Here is a 20284-nt window from a genome sequence, read left to right as displayed (position 1 = left end):
AGGGCTCACTGTGAGCCAGAAGGTACTGTGCTATTGTTTTAGATTGTAAGCCATTTAGTACCCCAACAACCCTGTAGGGCAGCAATAGTGCCGTCCCCATATCATCTTCCCCAGCCGACCAGCTTTAAATGAATGGGAAAGTTAGCCTATTAGAACTGGACTAACTCGATGTCACAGTGCCTTTTAACTGAAAGGTGTGAGACGGTGAGATTTACAATAGCTCCTCAATGAAATAAATAAAATATTTTTTAAAAATCTTACAATTTACAAAATTCACCTTTTCCACGAAGACCTGTGATCTAGAGCCCATCCAGGCCTTTTTGAGGAAATGGAATGATTCAGATCAAGGGACTTTCCAAACTACTTTTGTCATTAACGTTTATTTCCATTTAAAATATGTATATTAAGAATTAATGTAAGGTAAAACCTCAAAGTATGTGGCAAAAAAAATACTGTAAAAGCTTGAATAAAATGATGTAGTACCTGTGTTATGTATGAGAGACATTAACAAAAAAGCACATTCTGAAGAGAATCAAATTCTGATAAATTGTAGTTTGTAAGAATCAATTCAGTGGTGCAATCTCACCAGGGGAGAAGCAATTTGCCTTGTTACCCTCAGTTAAAAATCAAAGGGGTCTACTTTCCTCTCCTGGCTATGACTATCACAGCACTAAATACCAGGTATATACCCAAATCCTCTAACTCAGGGAATGCAGGAAACTAAGCAAGAATTGGTATTTAGCAGGGCTCACAGATCATGTACTATAAAACATTTTCATTTAAAAATAAAATTTTTATAATCTATTTCAAAAATATTAATTAAAAATTATATAAACTGCAACAAGGTTTCCAAACAGAAGTTCAAAAACCTTGGCCAAGCCATAGATAGAACATAAATAAAATCTAGCTTAATTTATCAACTGAAACATTCACTAAAATAATGTTTTCTGTATGTGTAATACTGAGTGTAACACTTCAGCATTTCACAGAAACTGCTGTTCTGTCACACATCATCAAAGTTTGTTCTCCAAACAATTTGAAGAAATTTCAATTACAAGGCAAATCTTCATTTAAATTAGAAAAAGTGCATCTTAAAGTTTTAAGAGACCTATATATAAATAATTTTCAAACACATATTTTTTATATGCTTATGGTTCGAAAAAAAAATGTTCCCTGAGCACTCTTTCTGCTTGGTTAGAAAAATTAGAATATGACCTACAGAAATTTATTTTTATTTCTCTTGAATATATAAAATTTTTCATCCATCAAATGAATTTGGGAATCTTTCCTTGTAAGCAGCTCTAAAGCAGTAAGTAATTATAACTGTTTTAAAGGGCTATAGAAATATGGTTGGGTTTTAGAACCCTGACAGCCGTATAGTGGGTATCTCATACAACTGAAATGATTTACTACTCTAAAACTGACAGATGGCACTAGCTTCACAGAGGAAAGAGTTAATAATCAGCAATTCCAGCTCAGAAGACCAATATATAAGCATTAAAAACCAAAAGAAGAAAAGGTTGAATGACATTATGCTTTCCATGGAATAAACTTGAAAAAATGTAACCCTTCTGCCCAACATGGGAAATACCTCACCATGACACTTTATTTAATGCAGTCTTGAGATCTGTCACTCCTTAATATCCATGCAAACTTCAAATTAGCATCACTGGAAATTTCATCACACAAAATGCAGTTCTCAATGCCACCCCACAATTCACAGAAGACATACCACAGTCAGTGCACATGCACGGTACCACTACCTGGTGAGTTCTCTAAGTTTTTTAAGGTCTCAAAATAAAAATCTAGGCTACTCAACAGTTTAGTCCTCTTCTTTTTCAAATAAATAAATTAATATTAGGGTCTTAACTAATTTGTAAATACTAATTTTCTATACAGCTTAGCATTACACTAAAAGAAAATTAGATTTAAGAAGTTTCATATTTATAATTAGATTTCCTAAGACCTAATTATACACTTTCCTTAACATTGTGATTTATGTGGTTTACAAGAATAATTAATAAATAACTTAAAATATTTAGAAGTCATAGTTCTGAAGTCTTCAAGAGGTGAGCAGTTTCAGATGTCCGGAAGTGTGTCTTCGGCCTTTTTGGTAACATGTTAAGGTGCTTTAGGCAGGACGCCCTGGACCAAAACGACTTTTAGATCTAGATATTTTAAACAGAAAAGAAGGTCAGAGGTGCTTAAAGGAAGTTACTGTTACTTTAGGTTATGCTTGGTTGACAGTATCAAAGTTTAATGAAATTTTATGTAGCTCCATAAGCCATTTTTAAAAACTCTTGGAGTGAGATGTATTTTGGAATTCACATATTTTTTAATTAGGGGGAGATAATATGGTATATATATTGTATATTATGAATCTGAAGTAATGTCTCATAATCAAACACATTGTTACTTGACAGTGAAACAAATGAACATTTACATTAAGTGGGATAAATAAAAAACTGTGAATGGCATCATAGTAGCTCAGTTTACGTTTGAGCTGACACAGATATGTGAAAAAAATCTTGTGGTTTTTTGAGCTTTCTGGATTTCTGCATTGCAGATAAGGCTTTTGGATCTGTAGTATTAATTATCAAATTTCAGTAACTATAAATCTTTAAAAAAAATGGTGAAATAGGACTTACTTCCGACCAAGATGGAGGCATAGGTAGAAATATTGTGCTTCCTCACACAACCAAACTTAAGGACAACAAAGATTTAGAAACAAAATCACAACCAGAACAGACAGAAAACTGAACTATACTGAAGTCTGACTGCAACGAACCACTCATCCAGACCGGTAAGAGGGGCAGAGTCAGTCCATGGAGAGGCGTCCTGGTAGAAAGAGGTGGTGGTTAGCAGAACCAGGTGCAGGGAGCAAACCAGGTGTGCAAGATGCTTGGCTGACTGTGGACACATATTCGCACATAGATAAACCAGGCAAAAAAACGGGCAGTGAGACAAACCCTGCAACCCAGGGCCCCAGCACTGGGAAATAAAGCCTAAAAGTACTGATTGGAAAAACTTTCGGGGGTTGAGGTGCTGGGGGAGGCTCCCAGCCTCACAGGAGAGTTAGTTGGAGAGACCCACAGGGTCATTGAATGTACACAAGCACACCCACCTGGGAATCCACACCAGAAGGGCTTAATTTGCTTGTGGGAAAGGGCAGAAGGGACTGAAATCTGAGAGAGAAAGGAACAAGCACCATTGCTCCTTCTCTGACCCCGCCCCCCCATACAGCATCACAACCCAGCAATTTGATTGATCCGCCCTGGTGAACACCTAAGACTCCACCCCTCATACACAACAGGTGTGACCTGACCAAAACATTATGACTCAAACAGAACAGATCAAAGCCCAAGAGCCAATACTTCTAAGCGACCAAGAGATAGCCAACCTATCAGATGCACAGTTCTGAGCACTGGTGATCGGATGCTCACAGAACTGGTTGATTTTGGTGCAAATTAGATGAAAAAATGAAGGCTACACTAAGTGAAATGAAGCAAAATACACAGGGAACCAATAGTGATAGAAAGAAAACTAGGACTCAAATCAATGGAGTGGACCAGAAGGAAGAAAGAAACATCCAACCAGAAAAGAATAAAGAAACAAGAATTCAAAAAAATGAGGAGAGCTTAGGAACCTCCAAGACACCTTTAAACATCCCAACATCTGAATTATAGGGGTACCAGAAGGAGAAGAGGAAACACCATGAGTGGAAAACTTATTTGAACAAATAATAAAGGAGAACGTCTCCAATCTCGCAAAAAAATATAGACTTCCAGGAAGTCTAGGAAGCTCAGAGAGTCCCAAAGAAGGTGGACCCAAGGAGGAGCACACCAAAGCACACCATAATTACATTACCCAAGATTAAAATGAAGAAGAGAATTCTGGAAGCAGCAGGAGATAAGGGGACAGTCACCTACAAAGGAGTCCCCATCAGACTGTCAGCTGATTTCTCAAGAGACCTTACAGGCAAAAGGGGGCTGGAAAGAAGTATTCCAAGTCATGAAATGCAAGGACCTCCATCCAAGATTGCTCTATCCAGCAAAGCTTTCATTTAGAATGGAAGGGCAGATAAAGTGCTTCTCAAATAAGGTCAAGTTAAAGGAGTTTATTATCATCAAGCCCTTATTATATGAAATGTTAAAGGGACTTATCTAAGAAAAAGGAGTTACAAAATATAAACAGGGAAAGGACAGCAAACTCACAGTTATTAACAATCACACCTAAAACAAAAGCAAACTAAGAGGACAGCTAGATCAGGAGTGGAGCCACAGAAATGGAGATCACATGGAGGGTTAGCAACAGGGGAGTGGGAGGAGGAGAAGGGGGGAGAAGGTACAGAGAATAAGTAGCATAGATGGTGGGGAGAAAATAGACAGGGGGAGGGTAAGAGTAGTGTGGGAAATGTAGAAGCTAAAGAACTTGTGACTCACGGACATGAACTAAAGTGGGGGGAATGTAGGTGGGAGGGGGTGTGCAGGGTGGAGGGGAATGAAGGGGGGAAATGGGAAAACTGTAATGTCATAATCAATAAATTATATTTTTAAAAACTGGTGAAATAAAATAACACAGGATCCATAAGTTAGATTTTTAAAAGAGAAATAAAACAAGAAATGAGAAAGACTTCAATGATTTATGTAAAGTAATAGCATATAACCTATAAATAGTATTACAAGTTTGCTAATTAACAGTAGCAGTATAGCTCACATTTTTATCAGCAGTTGGATCAGAACACAGCTGAATCAATAAACTGAAGTCTTAAAATAAACCTATACTTTCATTAAATTTTGTGCTTATGACCTTTTAAAGTCTTAATGTTTTAGTTAAAATCTGGTTATTATTAGTGTCTTGATCTGATTCTTGAAACAGAATAAAACAAAACTCAATGTGATTTGCCCAGAAAAAAATCCCTTCAAAGCCAACGGCACTCTGAATTCTCCTAAGCTGACATACCTCGAGTTTTTCTCTGAGCTTCCCTGCCGGGCACTGACCGGCACCGAGGCCTTGATTTGCGCTTCGAGCCTGGAATAAATACCTCCAGCAAACTGCAGAGTAAAGGAGCTGTCATTATCTTTACAAAATCAAGAGAAACTATGCTTTATTAAAATGGTATTACTCTTAACTTAAAAGTACCTTTAGTTTGATTTTTGAACATTCCGGCTCTTTGACATAACATACATATATTAAAATTCACCCTGTTCAGTAAATATTCCGGACTTTTGACAAATGCATACAATTGTGTTACCATTGTTACAAAAGACACAGAATAAATAGTTCCTTCATCCAAGAAAATCCCCTTGTGTCCCTTATAAGTCAACCAATTTGACACTACTGATTCTTGAAAACATTGCCAGCATGTTTTAAAAATTATTTTAGACATTCTATTTGGTTTATAGTGATATATATTATTGAGGTTTTAGTTTGCATTTCCTTAATGACAAATGATGTTGCATCTTTTCATGTGCTTATTTGCTCCCTGTATCCTTCTTTTAATAAGAGTATGGTTAATCCTTTGCCCATTTCTTTTAATTGGATTATTTTATTAATTTTTGAGAGTTCTTTATATATTTTGGATACAAATCCCTTACCAGGTGTTTTATATATATTTTCTCATAGCTTATGACTTGCCTTTTCATTTTTTAAGAGTGTCTTTCAAAAACAGGAACTTTTAAATGTTGATGAAGTCCAATTTGTCAATTTTTTTCTTTTATGGATTACATTTTTGTTGTTGTAGCTAAGATATATTTGTCTAACCCAGGTCACAAAGATTTTTTCCTATGTTTTCTTTGAGAAGTTTTACAGGGAAATGCACTTTTAAATAAAAAATAGGGGCAAGAGTTATTTTAATTAAATAACACCAATACTATGATAATGTTACAGCTAACATGTAATTCTAGTAAGAACATAGATATTTCTAGTCATCGTTCTCAACAAGATCCTGTCTTATTTTAGAGATAACATCTAAGTACTTCATGCAGGGTTGATCAAAATCAGCAGTTTCCAGAAAGTTACCCTCTGGATGGTTAGCATCTGGTCAGCAGTGCACACTTAACCCTACTCTCGGTGTGACATTACACTTCCAGTGACAATGTACTTTATTATGTGTGTTGCAGAGGACCCACGAACCATGGATCATAAGAGATGGTAGAAAACTTTAATGTGAATGAATTGGCTAACTGGGGCAGGATATAAAATATTAAATTTTTTTTTAAATTCTGCCTAAAACAACTTTATATTTCTCAAAATGAATGAAAATAAAGTAGGGAGGCACATATAAGCAAGCACAGTACACTAGTACATAATTCTCACTTCTTTCGATTCCTTTGACTTGACTCGATCCAGATCACCCAGTCTCATCTTTATTAGGTGCCCTGTAATTTCAGACATCCGCCTCTGATCTGAAGGTAAAAAATAATAAACCTTGCTTATCATGAGAATGATTTATAACTTTTATTTCTTAAAAAAAGATTACAATCATCAAGGTTTTATGAGAATCTCATTTTACAGATTACCTATGCCTATCTTTGAAGAATTTTAGGCTGTGAGTGACAAAAGGGCTCATACATGGATAACTGTGATACTTTTGAGATTATTGTAAATTAGCCTAAAACATATTCTGCCACCTTTAGAGTAAAATTAGTGGACAAAAGTCAGTCTAAGAGACTTCAAAATCATACGTGCATAAAATAATACATTACCTACTGTGATTGTCTAATAGTGAAACTCTGGTTGAGGTCTAAGGAATGTGTTAATTCTGAGCCTTATTCCAATTGAAACCTTTAAAACTGTTCAGCATACCAGGTTACAGGCCAGGTCCCTGGTTAGGGGTGCGTGTGAGAAGCAACCTATCGATGTTTCTCTTCCTCTCTTTCTCCCTCTTATCCCCTATCTCTAAAAATAAAGAAATAGAAATCTTAAAAAAACTATTCAGCATACTTCATAATATAAAAGATTCCTATTATTGTTATTTATACCTAATTTGCACACCACCCAAAAAGTAAAACTTACCATCTTCTCTTTGTGCATCCTGGTTGAATCTCAATGATCTTGAAGCATCCCACTTATTCTTCTGCATACTCACACTAGTGAAAAATTAAGCAAAAATCAGCATTGATGCTTTAAGAATGAATATTTCATTGGATTCAGGAGTGATACTCACATGAAAGGAGACACATCTCTAGAAGTTGACTAAAAAAAAGTAGACAACATTAAGGCCTAATTAGAACATATTTACTGATAGTGCTATAGTTAATAATAAAAGGAGTTTACATTTATTGAGTGCAAGATACTGTATGAAGAGCATTACAAGTATTATTTCATTTAAGCATTACAACAACCACATGCAACAGGTGTTATTATCTCTATAAGAAAAGTAGGTTCATAGAAATTAAGAAACTTGTCCAAAGAAAAACAAACCTAGAATTTGAATCCAGCTTTATGGTCTGAAATGGAAGCCCCAGCTTATGCAATCTTTTATTATTCACCCATTCTGTGTCTGTAGTACCTAACACAAAGATGAACCTACAACACATCCAATGTAATTGTGTGGGACTTGTCTCAACTCCAGCTTTCACACATTTTTTGAATCCATGGTTTGTTTCTCTTTTAGGCAACTGTGGTTACTACTGTTCTCTTATTCCTACCTGGATTTTTATCTCTTCCTTTGAAGTCACAGGGAAATAAGAATTATTTTAAAAGACCATAAAGTACAGGGTGGGACAAAAGTAGGTTTAGCATTATGCATATATAAAACGGAGTTTATTCCTGTATTACTATTTATTAATTGTATTATTTTCCATATGAACAACTGTAAACCTACTTTTGCCCCACACTGACTAATTTATTAAAATTTTAATTCTATTTATCTTATTTTAGAGTCTATTTATGTGTTTTATTTTTTAAATAAGTAATATTGATTCAAAATTCAAAAGCTACAAATAACACATAGTAAAAGCCTCTGCCCCCAGACATTCTTTGATTTCTTAGGGGCAGTCAATCTTATCCGTTTCTCTTTTTTTAAGATTTTATTTATTTATTTTTATAGGGAGGGGAAGAAAAGGAGAAAGAGGGACAGAAACATCAATGCGTGGTTGCTGCTTGTACACCCCACACTGGGGACCTGGCCTGCACCCCAGGCATGTGCCCTGACTGGGAATTGAACCAGCAACACTTTGATTCACAGGCCCACATTCAATCCACTGAGCTATATCAGCCAGGGCAACCTTATTGATTTCTTACACAGTATTCCAGAGATATTTTAGGTAGATATAATAAATTCATATATATTCCTTTACCTCTACTGCACCAGTGGTGGCATCATATGCCACTCTACATACTATTCTGCACTTCCTTTTTTCACCTGTCAGTATATCTTAGAGATCTTTAATCTGTCTTAATAAAACTTTTTCATTTTACACTGCTAGCATTCCACTATGGAATTTACTATTCTTCTCCTTCAGATTTCTCCTAACTATACTTGCTTTCTTATTTCTGAATATTAACTTTAGAATAGCAATATATAATTTAGAGTTACCTTCTCCAATGCCTTTTCTTTCTTCTGACCACATGGTGAAGACATCTGCTTTTTTGGCTGCTTAGTGAACTTCTTTGGCTTCTCCTTTTTCCCTGATAAGAGAAAAATCAATGTTTTGAGAATAAGTCCTGTATATTTCTCTAATGCACTTGTTTCTTCCAAATAACAAAACACTGAAAAACCATTGTTTTTTAAAAACTAACATTACTTCTGGATAAAAAGTAAATATGCAGAAAAGTCTTAAGCACTAAAAGTGCTTAACATGGGCTCATTTCAATTACTTTTCTTCTTCTACTCGGTGAAAACCTTTGGGGAAAAAAATGAGGCAATGAATTCAAAGTCCCATTGAAATTAAATATAGAAAAATGTTGGGGAAAATTATACATATTTATTTCTGAGTCTAATTTGACAACGAAGTCATCTCCTAATTCCAAAATTTTAATGTAAAAACATACCTATAGTCCTGGAACTCACACACACGCCCATTACACAAATCTTTAAAATGTCTTTTGCTCAGGCAGGAGGTGGGGCTATAAGAGCAACAATGGAGGTAGGACAAAAACGATATTGAGAAGAAGCAGATTTGGAACAAACTGTAGTCTTGACTAGGGCAGTCCTGCAGTCAGCATTCTGAATTTTTTTCTGAACACTGACAGTTTAGTAAAGAAAGGTGAGGGGCAGAAAAGAAGAAACAGAAAGAAGCATTTCTCTAAAAACAATGTTTGAAGGTAACAATAATACTGTACATTGGATCACTATTTCACAAATATCAATTATTTGTGAACAATCGTCACAATTTTTGCTATATCATTTAAAAGGGAAACTTTATATCACTACCATAAATGATATACCGATAAAATGTGCTGCATACAAGGTAACCTTGAAGATACTAGAATAAAAACAATATTAATAATCGAGGTAGATCTGCTTGCTGGCAAACCCTGAGCCCCTCACGAGTGTCTCTGTTTAATTGGGAGATTGCAAAGTATTATACATAAAATTTCTGTATAATATCAAATCATTGGGTTATACACCTGGAACTAATATAATATTGCGTGCAGACTGTAATGAAAAATTACAACAATTATTTAAAAAATAATCATGGGGATGTAAAGTATAGCATAGAGAATATAGTCAATAATATTGTAATAACTATGCATAGTGTCAGATGAGTACTAAACTTATTAGAGTGATCATTTCATAAGGTGTATATATATATATTATATTATATATATAATCATGTTGCATACCAGAGACTAATATAATACTACATACCAAATGTAATCAGAAAATAAATTAATTTTTAAAAATTGCTGAAAGACATGATAGGGTGGGACATCTGCAATGGCAATTCCTTCCAAAAAAAATGATAATAAAAAGAGAACAAATATATTTCAAATAACCATCTGCAGGCAGTGGCAAATAATCAAAAGTAGGAAGAATTTGAATATTTACATTTGAAAGATGCAAGAGGTAGTGGGTCAGAAGATTGTGGGTTATTGTTCAACTGAAAGATATAAGAGGTAAGAACTGTGAGTTTGTGGCCTTCTTGCCTGAGGGCACTTCCCAACCTCCCCAGCTCAGGGAGAAAAATTATAGCCTCATGAGCTCCACGGTCAAGATAAGAGCTGGAAGCAAAAGAGAAGTTGAAAATATAAAGGGGAAATTTTGGAAGCAAGAAAGTCACAAAAGACCTAGGATCTAAAATGTGACAATAGGTTCTGTCTCACTGTTTCACTAATAAACTCATTTTAAGCTCTGAATAAGTAAATAAATAAAATGTGAGTTGAAAGTCTGCCCAAATTCCTAGCTAAGTATTAAACTATGTAAGAACATAAGAGGCCCTAGAAAACCCAGCTAAAAAGGCAAGCAGAAATTAGGGTGGGGTGTCAACTTTTGTGAGCCGTAACTTTTCTGGTTTTGTGAGGTGTGAGTTTCTTGTGCCTTTGACTGAATGCTTTCCCCAAACTGCACGTGGTTTGAGCTTTTGATAGCAGAGGTCAAACTTGGGACTGGAAAGACAAGTAGAAATCTAGAGAGAACCCGTACAGCAAGGGAAGGCTCCAAATCTGAATATGTATTCTGTCCAAATCCTTGGCTGACACTAAACTGCCAAGGCTGGTGTGACCCCTGGGGGTAAGGGATGGGAGAGGCTAAAGCAGCAGCAGTGAGTAGTGAAAATCACCTGTGCAGAAACACCATCCACTGCATACTATGGGGGAGACTTTGCTTTTTGGATCAGGCAAGTTAACTGCCTACTAAAACAAAAATCCCAATAATACTCAGAAGAACGAAATATCTCAAAATTGCACAGAGACAATCTGCAATGTCCATTTTTCACCCAAAAGTTACAGGTAAAGAAAATGAAAAGTTCAGCTCAGAAAAGAAACAGTCCATGGAAACTGACTCAGTGAGGGCCTGCACGTTGGATTTGGCAGACAATGACTTCAAAACAACTATTACAAATATGTCCTAAAAAATTATATTATTGAGTAAATAAAGAATCTAAATGAAATAATAAAAACTATTAAACCAAGTGGAAATTCTAGAGCTGAAAAGCATAATAACTGAAATGAAAAACTGTACGAGATGGGCTCAAGAGAAAATCTGAAATGGCAAAAGAATGACTCAATGAATGTGAGTTAAACACTAGAAATGATCTAATCCAGAAAATAAATAAAAAACTGAAGGATAGAAGCAAAATGTCAGACACCTGTGGGACTATATCAAAAGGTCTAACATGTATATGTATTGAAGTTTCAGAAGACAAGTGAGAGAAAGGAGCAGAACAAGTATTTAAATAATGACCATAAACTACCCAAATTTTGTGGAAACATTGTTACCAATCCAAGAAGGTCAACAAATCCCAAGTAAGATAAACACACAAAAAAAGCACATCTAAGCATATCGCAATCAAACTTCTGAAAGTCAAAAATAAAAAGAAAATCTTGAAAGCAATAGGATTAAAAGGGTGCATTATATACAGGTTAACAAGTATATCAACAACTGACTTCTCATCAGAAACACTGGAGGCCAGCCCTGGCTGGTGTAGCTCAGTTGATTGAGTGTGGGCCTGTGAACCAAAGGATCCTGGTTCGATTCCCAGTCAGGCATGTCAGGGCACATCCCTGGGTTGCAGCCCAGTTCCCAGGGGACATGAGAGGGAAGTATACATTGATATTTCTCTCCCTCTCTCTTTCCCTCAAAATCTCTAATCAGTCTTAAAAGAACACTGGAGTACAGAAGACATGGAATAACATATTCAAGAGGCCAGAGAGGCCAGAAGAGATGGAATAACATATTCAAAATGCTAAAAAAATTGTTAACCAAACTTCAAGAAAACCGTACTTAAAATCTAAAGAAAGTGAGCTGTGACTGGACTGGTGTGACTCAGGTGGTTGGGTCTCATCACACAAAGTGACATTGATGGTTCTCTTCCTCCTTCCTGTTCTTCTCCCTAAAGAACATCTTTTTAAAAATCTAAAGTAAAATAAAGATATATTCAGATAATAAAAAAGAAAGAATTCACTGCTAATATACCTGTACAAAAGGAAATATACCTGTACTTCAGGAAATAATAAAAAAAGTCCTGCCATGGCTGGTGTAGCTCAATGGATTGAGTGCGGGCCTTCGAACCAAAGGATCAAGTTTCGATTCCCGGTCAGGGCACATGCCTGGGTTGCAGGCCAGTTCCCAGCAGGAGACGCACGAGAGGCAACCATACACTGATATTTCTCTTCCCCCTTCCCTTCCCCTCTAAAGACAAATAAATAAAATCTTAAAAAAAAACTACTGATACACAAAATATGAATGAGTCTCAAAAATATCATAATAAGTGAAAGAAAACAGACACAAAAGACTACTCATGATTCTATTTACATGAGATGTTAGAGAAGGTAAATCATTGTGACAAAAAGCATAGTGGTTGCCCGGGGGTGGGAGTGGGTAAAAGGAACTGAATCTACAGGGGCAGAAGGTAACGTTTTGCATATGGTCTAGGTTTTGATTTTGGTGGTGGTTACACAACTGTATGCCCAAACTCCTTAATGTGTACCCTCAAAAAAGGTTGAATTTTATGACACGTAAATTATACCTCAATCAACTGTGAGAACAACATATGACATAGTAGCATTGTCTCCTTGACTAATTAGGACTGAAAAATAGTTGGTGGAGGACTACATTTAAAGAAAAGTTATACAAAACTTGGAAATAAGACAAAGGGAGAACTGCACATTCTTTCAGTGTCCCTCTGGGGGACTGTTAAAGAGGCCTATGCAGGGATTACTTCTCTGTTGTGTTTGACTTTCCTATCTACTATTGACTGAAGGCCCAGATTCTGTGAAGTTTCATGTTAATTTGAAGATTTTTGTGTCTAATAGAAATGCAAGTGACTTCTATCTAGCAGAAAAGATAACCCCAAAGGTTATGGGTTTATTGCCTTGTAGGAAAATCTGAATCTTCAAATGCTCTTTGAATCCATTTTACTGCTATTTCTCTCACCAGTGAGTTGAAAAATTTTGATACAAGTTCGTTCACTAGCTGTATAAAATCCTGTTTTCGATTTTTTAAAGTCACATTTTGACAATTGTTATTCAATGTTTCATTTGCATGTCATTTCAAATCATCCTTGGTACACTGATGTGAGTCATACATTTTGAGAAACCCATTAGATTACACTTGAAATAAAAACTTGGAGGAATATTTCTCAGCACACTGCACTTTCTTTATAATTTCTGTGTTCTGTGTTAGTGCCAGGGTTAGGAAACCCTGATAGCGCCTTCTTTATTTTTTTCCTTCCATGTTATACCCTACCATGTGAACTTGTAAAGCCAATCCCTCATCCCTTACATCAGAGCCTTCAGAATATAGCCTCTTCATAAAAATAAGGCTTGATTTTTAACTAAGAAATCAATGTACTTTGTTTCTTGGACACTTCTTCTTCATCTCCAACTTCATCTTCAGTGACTTCCGATCCAGTCGTATATTCTTCTTCTTCTGAAAATAATGACTGTTGTTTCTGAATTAAAAAACAATACACATCCTATTAAAAATGTGGTATTATCACATATGTAATGAATTTTTTTCACATATATCTAAATTTATTTTTGATGAATGAGCCAAATAAGAGCTGATAAATGATCACTGCCTAGCACCACATTCAGGAAGCAGACATAAGAATTTCTATAATCAGGCAGGATCATATTACATCAAATATTTTTTATTTATTTCCTTCACAGATCCTAGAAGAGTGATGGCACCTAACAGGTGCTCAGTGTTTGCTGAATTGTACCCCTGTCATTCAACTAAATGCATATTCATCAATATTTAGAATAAATTAAAGTGCAATAATTGCCAATATTAAAGTAGTGTTATAAGCTAGCACATGCGCACATTTCCCGGATCGGAGGGGTACTGGATTACTTAAACATCATCAGTTTCCTGCATCTATCCACCCTACTGTCTGTCATCACTGATACAAATTCTGACTCCATTTTTGTGAATACTGATGGCAGATGACACAGGAAAGGCAAACAGGTAAAAAAAATCAAATAACCAACCAATCAAACAATCAAATAATTGGGAAGTTCTTGTTACAGATTTGTTGCTTTGTTCAGTGACAAAAATAACTTTTAAAAGTTCATTTAATTAGACTTATGGATTATGCAGCTAGAAAATGAAGTATGTGTCTGCTCTAAACAATGACATTTTTAGTAAGTACAAAAGTTTAGACACTGAAAAGGACAATAAACATTTAACTAAAATATATAAAATCTAAAAATATAATGTTGATAACACTTATCAACATTACACTTCAATTTAGGACAAAAGAGATCCATGAAAGCGGAATATAGTTGCTCACTCACCAGCTGTAAAGTCCAGTTTTTCAGTGATAAAAACTATAAAAAAGACAAAAGAATAAGAGATAATAAATCTGCATCTATATAGACCAAAGCTTCTTATTTTCATATGGATATTCTAGAAGAATTTTGAAAAGTTACAAGTATAGTTTCCTTCCAGGCTGAAACATAAATTTAAATTTAGGCTGAAAATAATATAATCTTTCATATCCCCTGTGCAGAGAAGATATATATGGCTTACCCTCCCCCCAAATTTTTCCTAGTGTCATTTCCAAAGGATAAGTAAATAACATGCAGATATAATATACTTTTGGTTATTTTTTAACTATTTCACTTTTAAAAATTATTTTATCTTATTTTTAAATCTTTTTTAAAAGACTTTATTTATTTATCTTTAGTGGAGAAGGGAAGGAGAGGAGAGAAATATCAATGTATGGTTACTTCTGGTACATCCCCTGCTGGGAACTGGCCCCTGCCAGGAACTGGCCTGCAACCCAGGCATGTGCCCTGATGGGGAATTGAACTGGGATCATGTGGTTCACAGGCCTGAGCTCAGCCCACTGAGCCATATCAGCCAGGGCTAACTATTTCACTTTTTAATGTTTATATTTTTATAAATTAAGGAACCAGACTATATATAAATATTCAAGATATCTAATTTGCTATTTTGTATGTTATTCATAAATAAATGTTAATGATTGAACATTTATAGCCACTTGGAGTTTAAAACATGAAGTATTTCACTTTATGAAGTAAATGCCAGCCCAATAAACACAAAGGCAGGAAGCCACCAGCAAACAGAGACTCCCTGGTTGTTAGCAACATGAATCAAAGCTTCCTGGTCATATTCTAGTTTTGAAATGTTAGAAAAACTACATGCATTTCTGACTACAATGGAAAAAAAATTCATGTCAAAAACAGGTTATAGTACTAGGAGGCCACAAAATATACCATTCATACTATCTTCATTCCTCAAATCATTATTTATCCATAATAAAAACCCTGAAGGCCATGTTATATTTTCCACCAAATTAAAGTCAATTAGTTACTAATTCTATGAGGACAATAAATATGTGCTATTACCCTTATAGTTCTATTAACTCAGCATAAAACCTTATTATGTCCAATAGTTAGAAAATACTTACTAACTAAAAATTGCAACTTTGATTTATTTATTTACTTACCCTCACCTGAGGACATCCTTATTAATTGTTAGAGAGAAGGGGAGGGAGGGCGAGAGAAAGGGAGCGAAACATCAATCAGTTGCTTCTCATAGGTGCCCGAACTCACATCCTAGGCATGTGCCCTGATCTGACCAGAAATCAAATGCTCAGTCTTTTGATTTATAGGATGATGTCCAACCAACTGAGTCACACTGGTCAGGGCTCAACTTCAATTTAAAATGATCAAGTTTCTATCAAAGATTAAATGTCATCAATTTTTTGTGTAAATAAAGAATGAGTGAAACAAGCTACTCACAGCATTGAGCTCCCCACTTTTGGGGCCCCATGGTGTACTTGGCTCCAGTAAAACATCACAGTCCAGACCCTTCTCATCCCAGGAACCAACTCCAGAATCACTAGGGAGAAAAAGACATTTTATGAGGAAGTGTTCAATTTCTTAAGAATTTAAATGCAAATGTTATCTTTTTTATTGCACATGTTTTTAATTTGATCTTTGGAAATATGGTTCTTCATAGACACAGACAACAGTATGGTGATTAGCAGAGGGAAAGGAGGGTGAGGGGAGGTAGAAGAGGAACAAAGGTGGAAAATGGTGATGGAAGGATACTTCACTTGGGGAGGTGAACACACAATACAATACACAGGTGATGTATTATAGAACTGTATACCTGAAAATTATCTAATTTTATTAATCAATGTCAACCCTATAAATTCAATTAAAAAAGGAACTACAGTTCTTGAGTATAAGGTTTGTATTTCAAAATCTACATTTCTTAATTCTTAGTGATTCCCCTGGCAGGGATCCCTCAGCAGGGATCCCTCCATATGGGGGGAACACTATTGCACTCCAGGCATCACACTGGCCTGGGGGTGAAATGGGCTCCTCTAATGGGTACTGCTTTGGGAATGGTACCCATTACAGGAGCTCACTGCAGCAACAGAAAAAAAAGAACAGCCTTTATTACGGTGTCCTCCTAACCTCAACCTGATAACTTGTAGTTGCAAGATGATGGAAGTAACTTCAGAAATTAATGACTTCAAGGAGCTCAAATTTTTGCAAAGATGACCTCAATCATCAACTATTTTTCTACTTGTGTCAGTCAAGCATTTAAGATGAGCTTACATAACTTGAAAAAAGAAAAAAAAAAAAACTTCAAGAATTAGATTGCAGGTCCCAACCTCTCAATTACAAGGACTTTTATTAGTTTTTCTTTCTCTGGAAGTACTCTTCCTATCAAATAAGCACCTGTTGGCTCTTATTTTAAGCTAACATAATTTCAGTTAAGCTTTCTGAAATAATGTAAACTATATGAGGACTGACAGTGATTTGGAGAGACACGAGGGGATGGTAAAGTTGCAGTACATCCCTCTCACCCTCCCCCATGCCTCCCTCCTGACCTCACCTAACTGTGTCTTTAGAAAAAGGCACAACAACGACATCTCTGTGTTTGTGCAGATCATCCAGTATTCTAGCAGTTGGACAGGATAACAAATCTCCATCTTCACCTTGATCGCTAAGAGCAACTGTGTGGTCTCTCACTTTACAACCCTGTTGTACGAGAGACACTAAATTAGAGAGGTTGGTTCATTACGGAAACATTCCTTTAAAGATGACTGTATGTTTTTGTTCCTCTTTGCCTAGTCATATCAACCATTTCAGCTCTTTTTTTCCCCAAGGAAAAAAATCCCACACAGGAAAGAACATGAGACATAAATGTACAAGGTCTGTCCAGAATGTATCCAGCCATGAAAAATAGAGATGCTTATTGAAGAAAAATAGAGATGCTTATTGAAGAAGACACAAGATACAAGAAACACTGTGTATAGGACAATGATGCCTCAGTTCCCTTCAAAGTAGGTAACTTGGGACCTCACAGAGTTCTCCCAATCACCACCAGTTGCCCCATTGTATTTTTCTGAATCTCACTGAAGATCAGAAATCTCTTCCCTTTCAAAGGTGATTTTAGTTTTGGGAAAGGCCAGAAGTTGCAGGGTGCCAAATCTGAGCTGTAGCTGGGCTGAGTCAGCTGGGTGATTTGATGTTTCACCAAAAAACTGCACAAGACCTGATGTATGAGTGGGTGCATTGTTGCGATAAAGCTGCCAATCACCAGTTGCCCATACTTGTGGTTTTCTGAGTCATCCGAATAGTTTCTGCACAGGAATGTTCAAGCTTAATGCAAAATTTGATGCTTTACTCGCTTAGTCATTTTGAATGCGGCGGCCACACAGTACACATGCTCACTCAACAGCATCTACTGCCACCACTGACTGGTTCAGTGAAATCCTTGTTCACACATGCACATTCCTTGGTTGTCAGGTTACATCGATGTTGCACAAACTGTTCTTGTTCTTTTAACAATGGCTGGGCTTTTCTGGACAGACCTCATATACCGTAAAAATATCCAAGAGTATTCATGTAACCACCATCCACATTAAGAAACAGAGTATCTCGCCCGGGCTGGTGTAGCTCAGTGGATTGAGCACGGGTTGCATACCAAGGGTCACAGGTTCGATTCCCAGTCAGGGCATATGCCTGGGTTGCAGGCCAGGTCCCCAGTGGGAGACATGTGAAAGGCAACCACACATTGATGTTTCTCTCTCTTTCTTTTCCCTCCCTTCCCCTCTCTAGAAGTAAATATTTGCAAATTAAAACCACAATGAGATACCACTTTACACCAGTCAGGATGGCTATAATAGACAACGCAACAAACAACAAATGTAAATAAATAAAATCTTTAAAAAAAAAAAAGAAAGAAGAGTATCTCCAACACTCCAGGAGTCTCCCCAAGGGCCTGTAACTACCTCCCTTCTTCCAAAGGATAATCTCTATCCTGACTTTTATAGTACTTAATTCTCCTTGCTTTTATCCTTTTACCACTAGAAGATACAACCCTAAGTACTATTGTTTAGTTTCATCTCACTTGTTTGGTTCAGCATTATGTTTTTATTCAGCCAAGTTATTGTATAACTAACCTTTGCTTTAATATACAGTATTCCTTTGTAAGAATGCATACAAATTTATTCATGCTACAATTGATAGGTGGGTTGTTTCCAGTTTGGAGCTATTACAAATAATACTGTTATGGCCCTGGCTGTTGTGGCTCAGTTGGTTGAAGCATTGTTCCATAGACTGAAAGGTTATGCGTTTGATTCCTGTTCAGGGCACATACCTAGGTTGCAGTTTGGTTCCAGTCAGGGTGCGTGTGAGAAGCAACCCATTGATGTTTCTCTCCCTCTCTTTCTCCCACCCTTCCTCTCTCTATGCATGTCCTCCCTTGGGTGAAGGTAAAAAAAAATAATACTATTATGAACATTCTTTTACATGTTTCCTGGCACACAAGTGCTTATATGTACAAAAATATATTACTATCAGCAGTGTATGAAGAGTTCTCATTATATTCTCACTAATTCTCACACTTGGTGAGATATTTTTAATCTTTCTAATGAGCATGCAGTGGTATCTCATTGTGGTTTTATCTGCCTTTCCCCAATTACAAACGAGGTTGAGTTTCTTTGAACGTTTACTGGACAACAACAAAGAACTTTGTTGTGTGAACTTCCTATTGTTTTTTTCTTATTGATTTATAAGAGTTTTAAAAAAATCTTAGTATGAACCTTTTATGGAGATGTGTTGCTAACATCTGGTCCTACCTGTATGTTTGTTTCCTCAGTTTCAGCTTATTCAATGTAGTTTACATACTTTAATTTAAAATTTCTTCCTTATGTTATTACCTTTTAATAGCTTTATTCGTTTTTCTTTCACATATATGTCTTAAAAAACACTTATTTCATCTATGCCAAGTTATCTTTGCATGCTGAATATTTTGTTAGAAAAATGTTTATAGAAATAATTTGAGGTTTAGAATAATATTATCTTTGTCCAAAGAGGATTTTTACTGCTCTCCCAGGTCCCTGGGGAGAGTGGCAATCCAGGATTACCTTAATCCAATTTGAGGGCTTGAAATATTCCATGCCACTGAAATAAATCAAAGCCAGGCTACTATTCAGGCAAGAAATGGCTTGCTTCTGACTTACTCAAAGTGTGAGGGAGTGAATGTTATTCATTATTATCCCCAGTATTGACAGACCTTGGACCCTGAATTTCCCCAAAATCCTGACAGGGCACCAAAAACAGCCCAGCTTCTCGGCCACCCTTTCAGATTGCAGTCCCGTCCAAAATGAACTTGAGTGCCAGCCCACTCCTCTCAGTTCCCTTCATCCCCTGTATCTTATCACTAATTCCCTGTTAGCTTGTTCATGCTTTTAATATGATCTTTATATTTCATCCACCTTTTTAAGTTGCTTTTTGATAGGAGGAATGGTCTGTATTACATAGCCATTACTGGAAATATAAATCACTGCATGAGTTATCTAGATTTCACTTAGCCCAATAAATTACCTCAATAAATATCCATGATTTCACATACAAAATTTATCATACAGTTTAATCACTATTTACTCCTAATCCTCTCACTGTAAATGGATTAGTAGTCAATATAACTATTATGCAGACAAAAAAGCCAAAGAGTTACAACTTCAAGAAGTACTGTTTAAAATGAAGTGACAGTTAAAATAGAAACATCATAACTATAAAGAACTGCAAGGACTAAAAATCATGTTACTGCAAATATATAAAAGCAATCATGAATTAATAAAATGTCTCGGGCCTGTCAAAGCTAATGCTCTTCTGCTTAAAG

The 20284-nt window shown here is 36.0% G+C and overlaps 1 protein-coding gene across 7 annotated transcripts in view; it reads right to left on the bottom strand.

Moving 5' to 3' along the window:
* Positions 1 to 433: 433 nt before the first annotated feature.
* SANBR (SANT and BTB domain regulator of CSR) overlaps positions 434 to 20284 on the bottom strand; it is a 61648-nt gene continuing 41797 nt past the window's right edge. For 4 of the 7 annotated variants that reach the window (XM_053667137.1, XM_053667139.1, XM_053667142.1 and 1 more), the window contains 10 exons: positions 16988 to 17133; positions 15880 to 15979; positions 14407 to 14439; positions 13460 to 13559; positions 8543 to 8634; positions 7169 to 7197; positions 7018 to 7091; positions 6319 to 6407; positions 4963 to 5054; positions 434 to 2168 (listed from right to left, as the gene is read on the bottom strand). In XM_053667137.1, coding sequence (XP_053523112.1) covers positions 2132 to 2168; positions 4963 to 5054; positions 6319 to 6407; positions 7018 to 7091; positions 7169 to 7197; positions 8543 to 8634; positions 13460 to 13559; positions 14407 to 14439; positions 15880 to 15979; positions 16988 to 17133 — 792 coding nt within the window. In that variant the 3' untranslated portion in view covers positions 434 to 2131. Of the gene's footprint in view, positions 2169 to 4962; positions 5055 to 6318; positions 6408 to 6807; positions 6901 to 7017; positions 7092 to 7168; positions 7198 to 8542; positions 8635 to 13459; positions 13560 to 14406; positions 14440 to 15879; positions 15980 to 16987; positions 17134 to 20284 lie in introns of those variants that run through there. The other 3 variants (XM_053667138.1, XR_008392010.1, XR_008392011.1) reach the window with 3 other exon arrangements.

The sequence above is a fragment of the Artibeus jamaicensis genome, unplaced genomic scaffold, assembly GCF_021234435.1.
Source record: "Artibeus jamaicensis isolate MK-2021 breed Jamaican fruit bat unplaced genomic scaffold, CSHL_Jam_final contig_465, whole genome shotgun sequence".
Classification (NCBI taxonomy): Eukaryota; Metazoa; Chordata; class Mammalia; order Chiroptera; family Phyllostomidae; genus Artibeus; species Artibeus jamaicensis.
The sequence above is the reverse complement of the archived record's forward strand: the minus strand, read 5'-3'. Positions and strand labels throughout refer to the sequence as shown.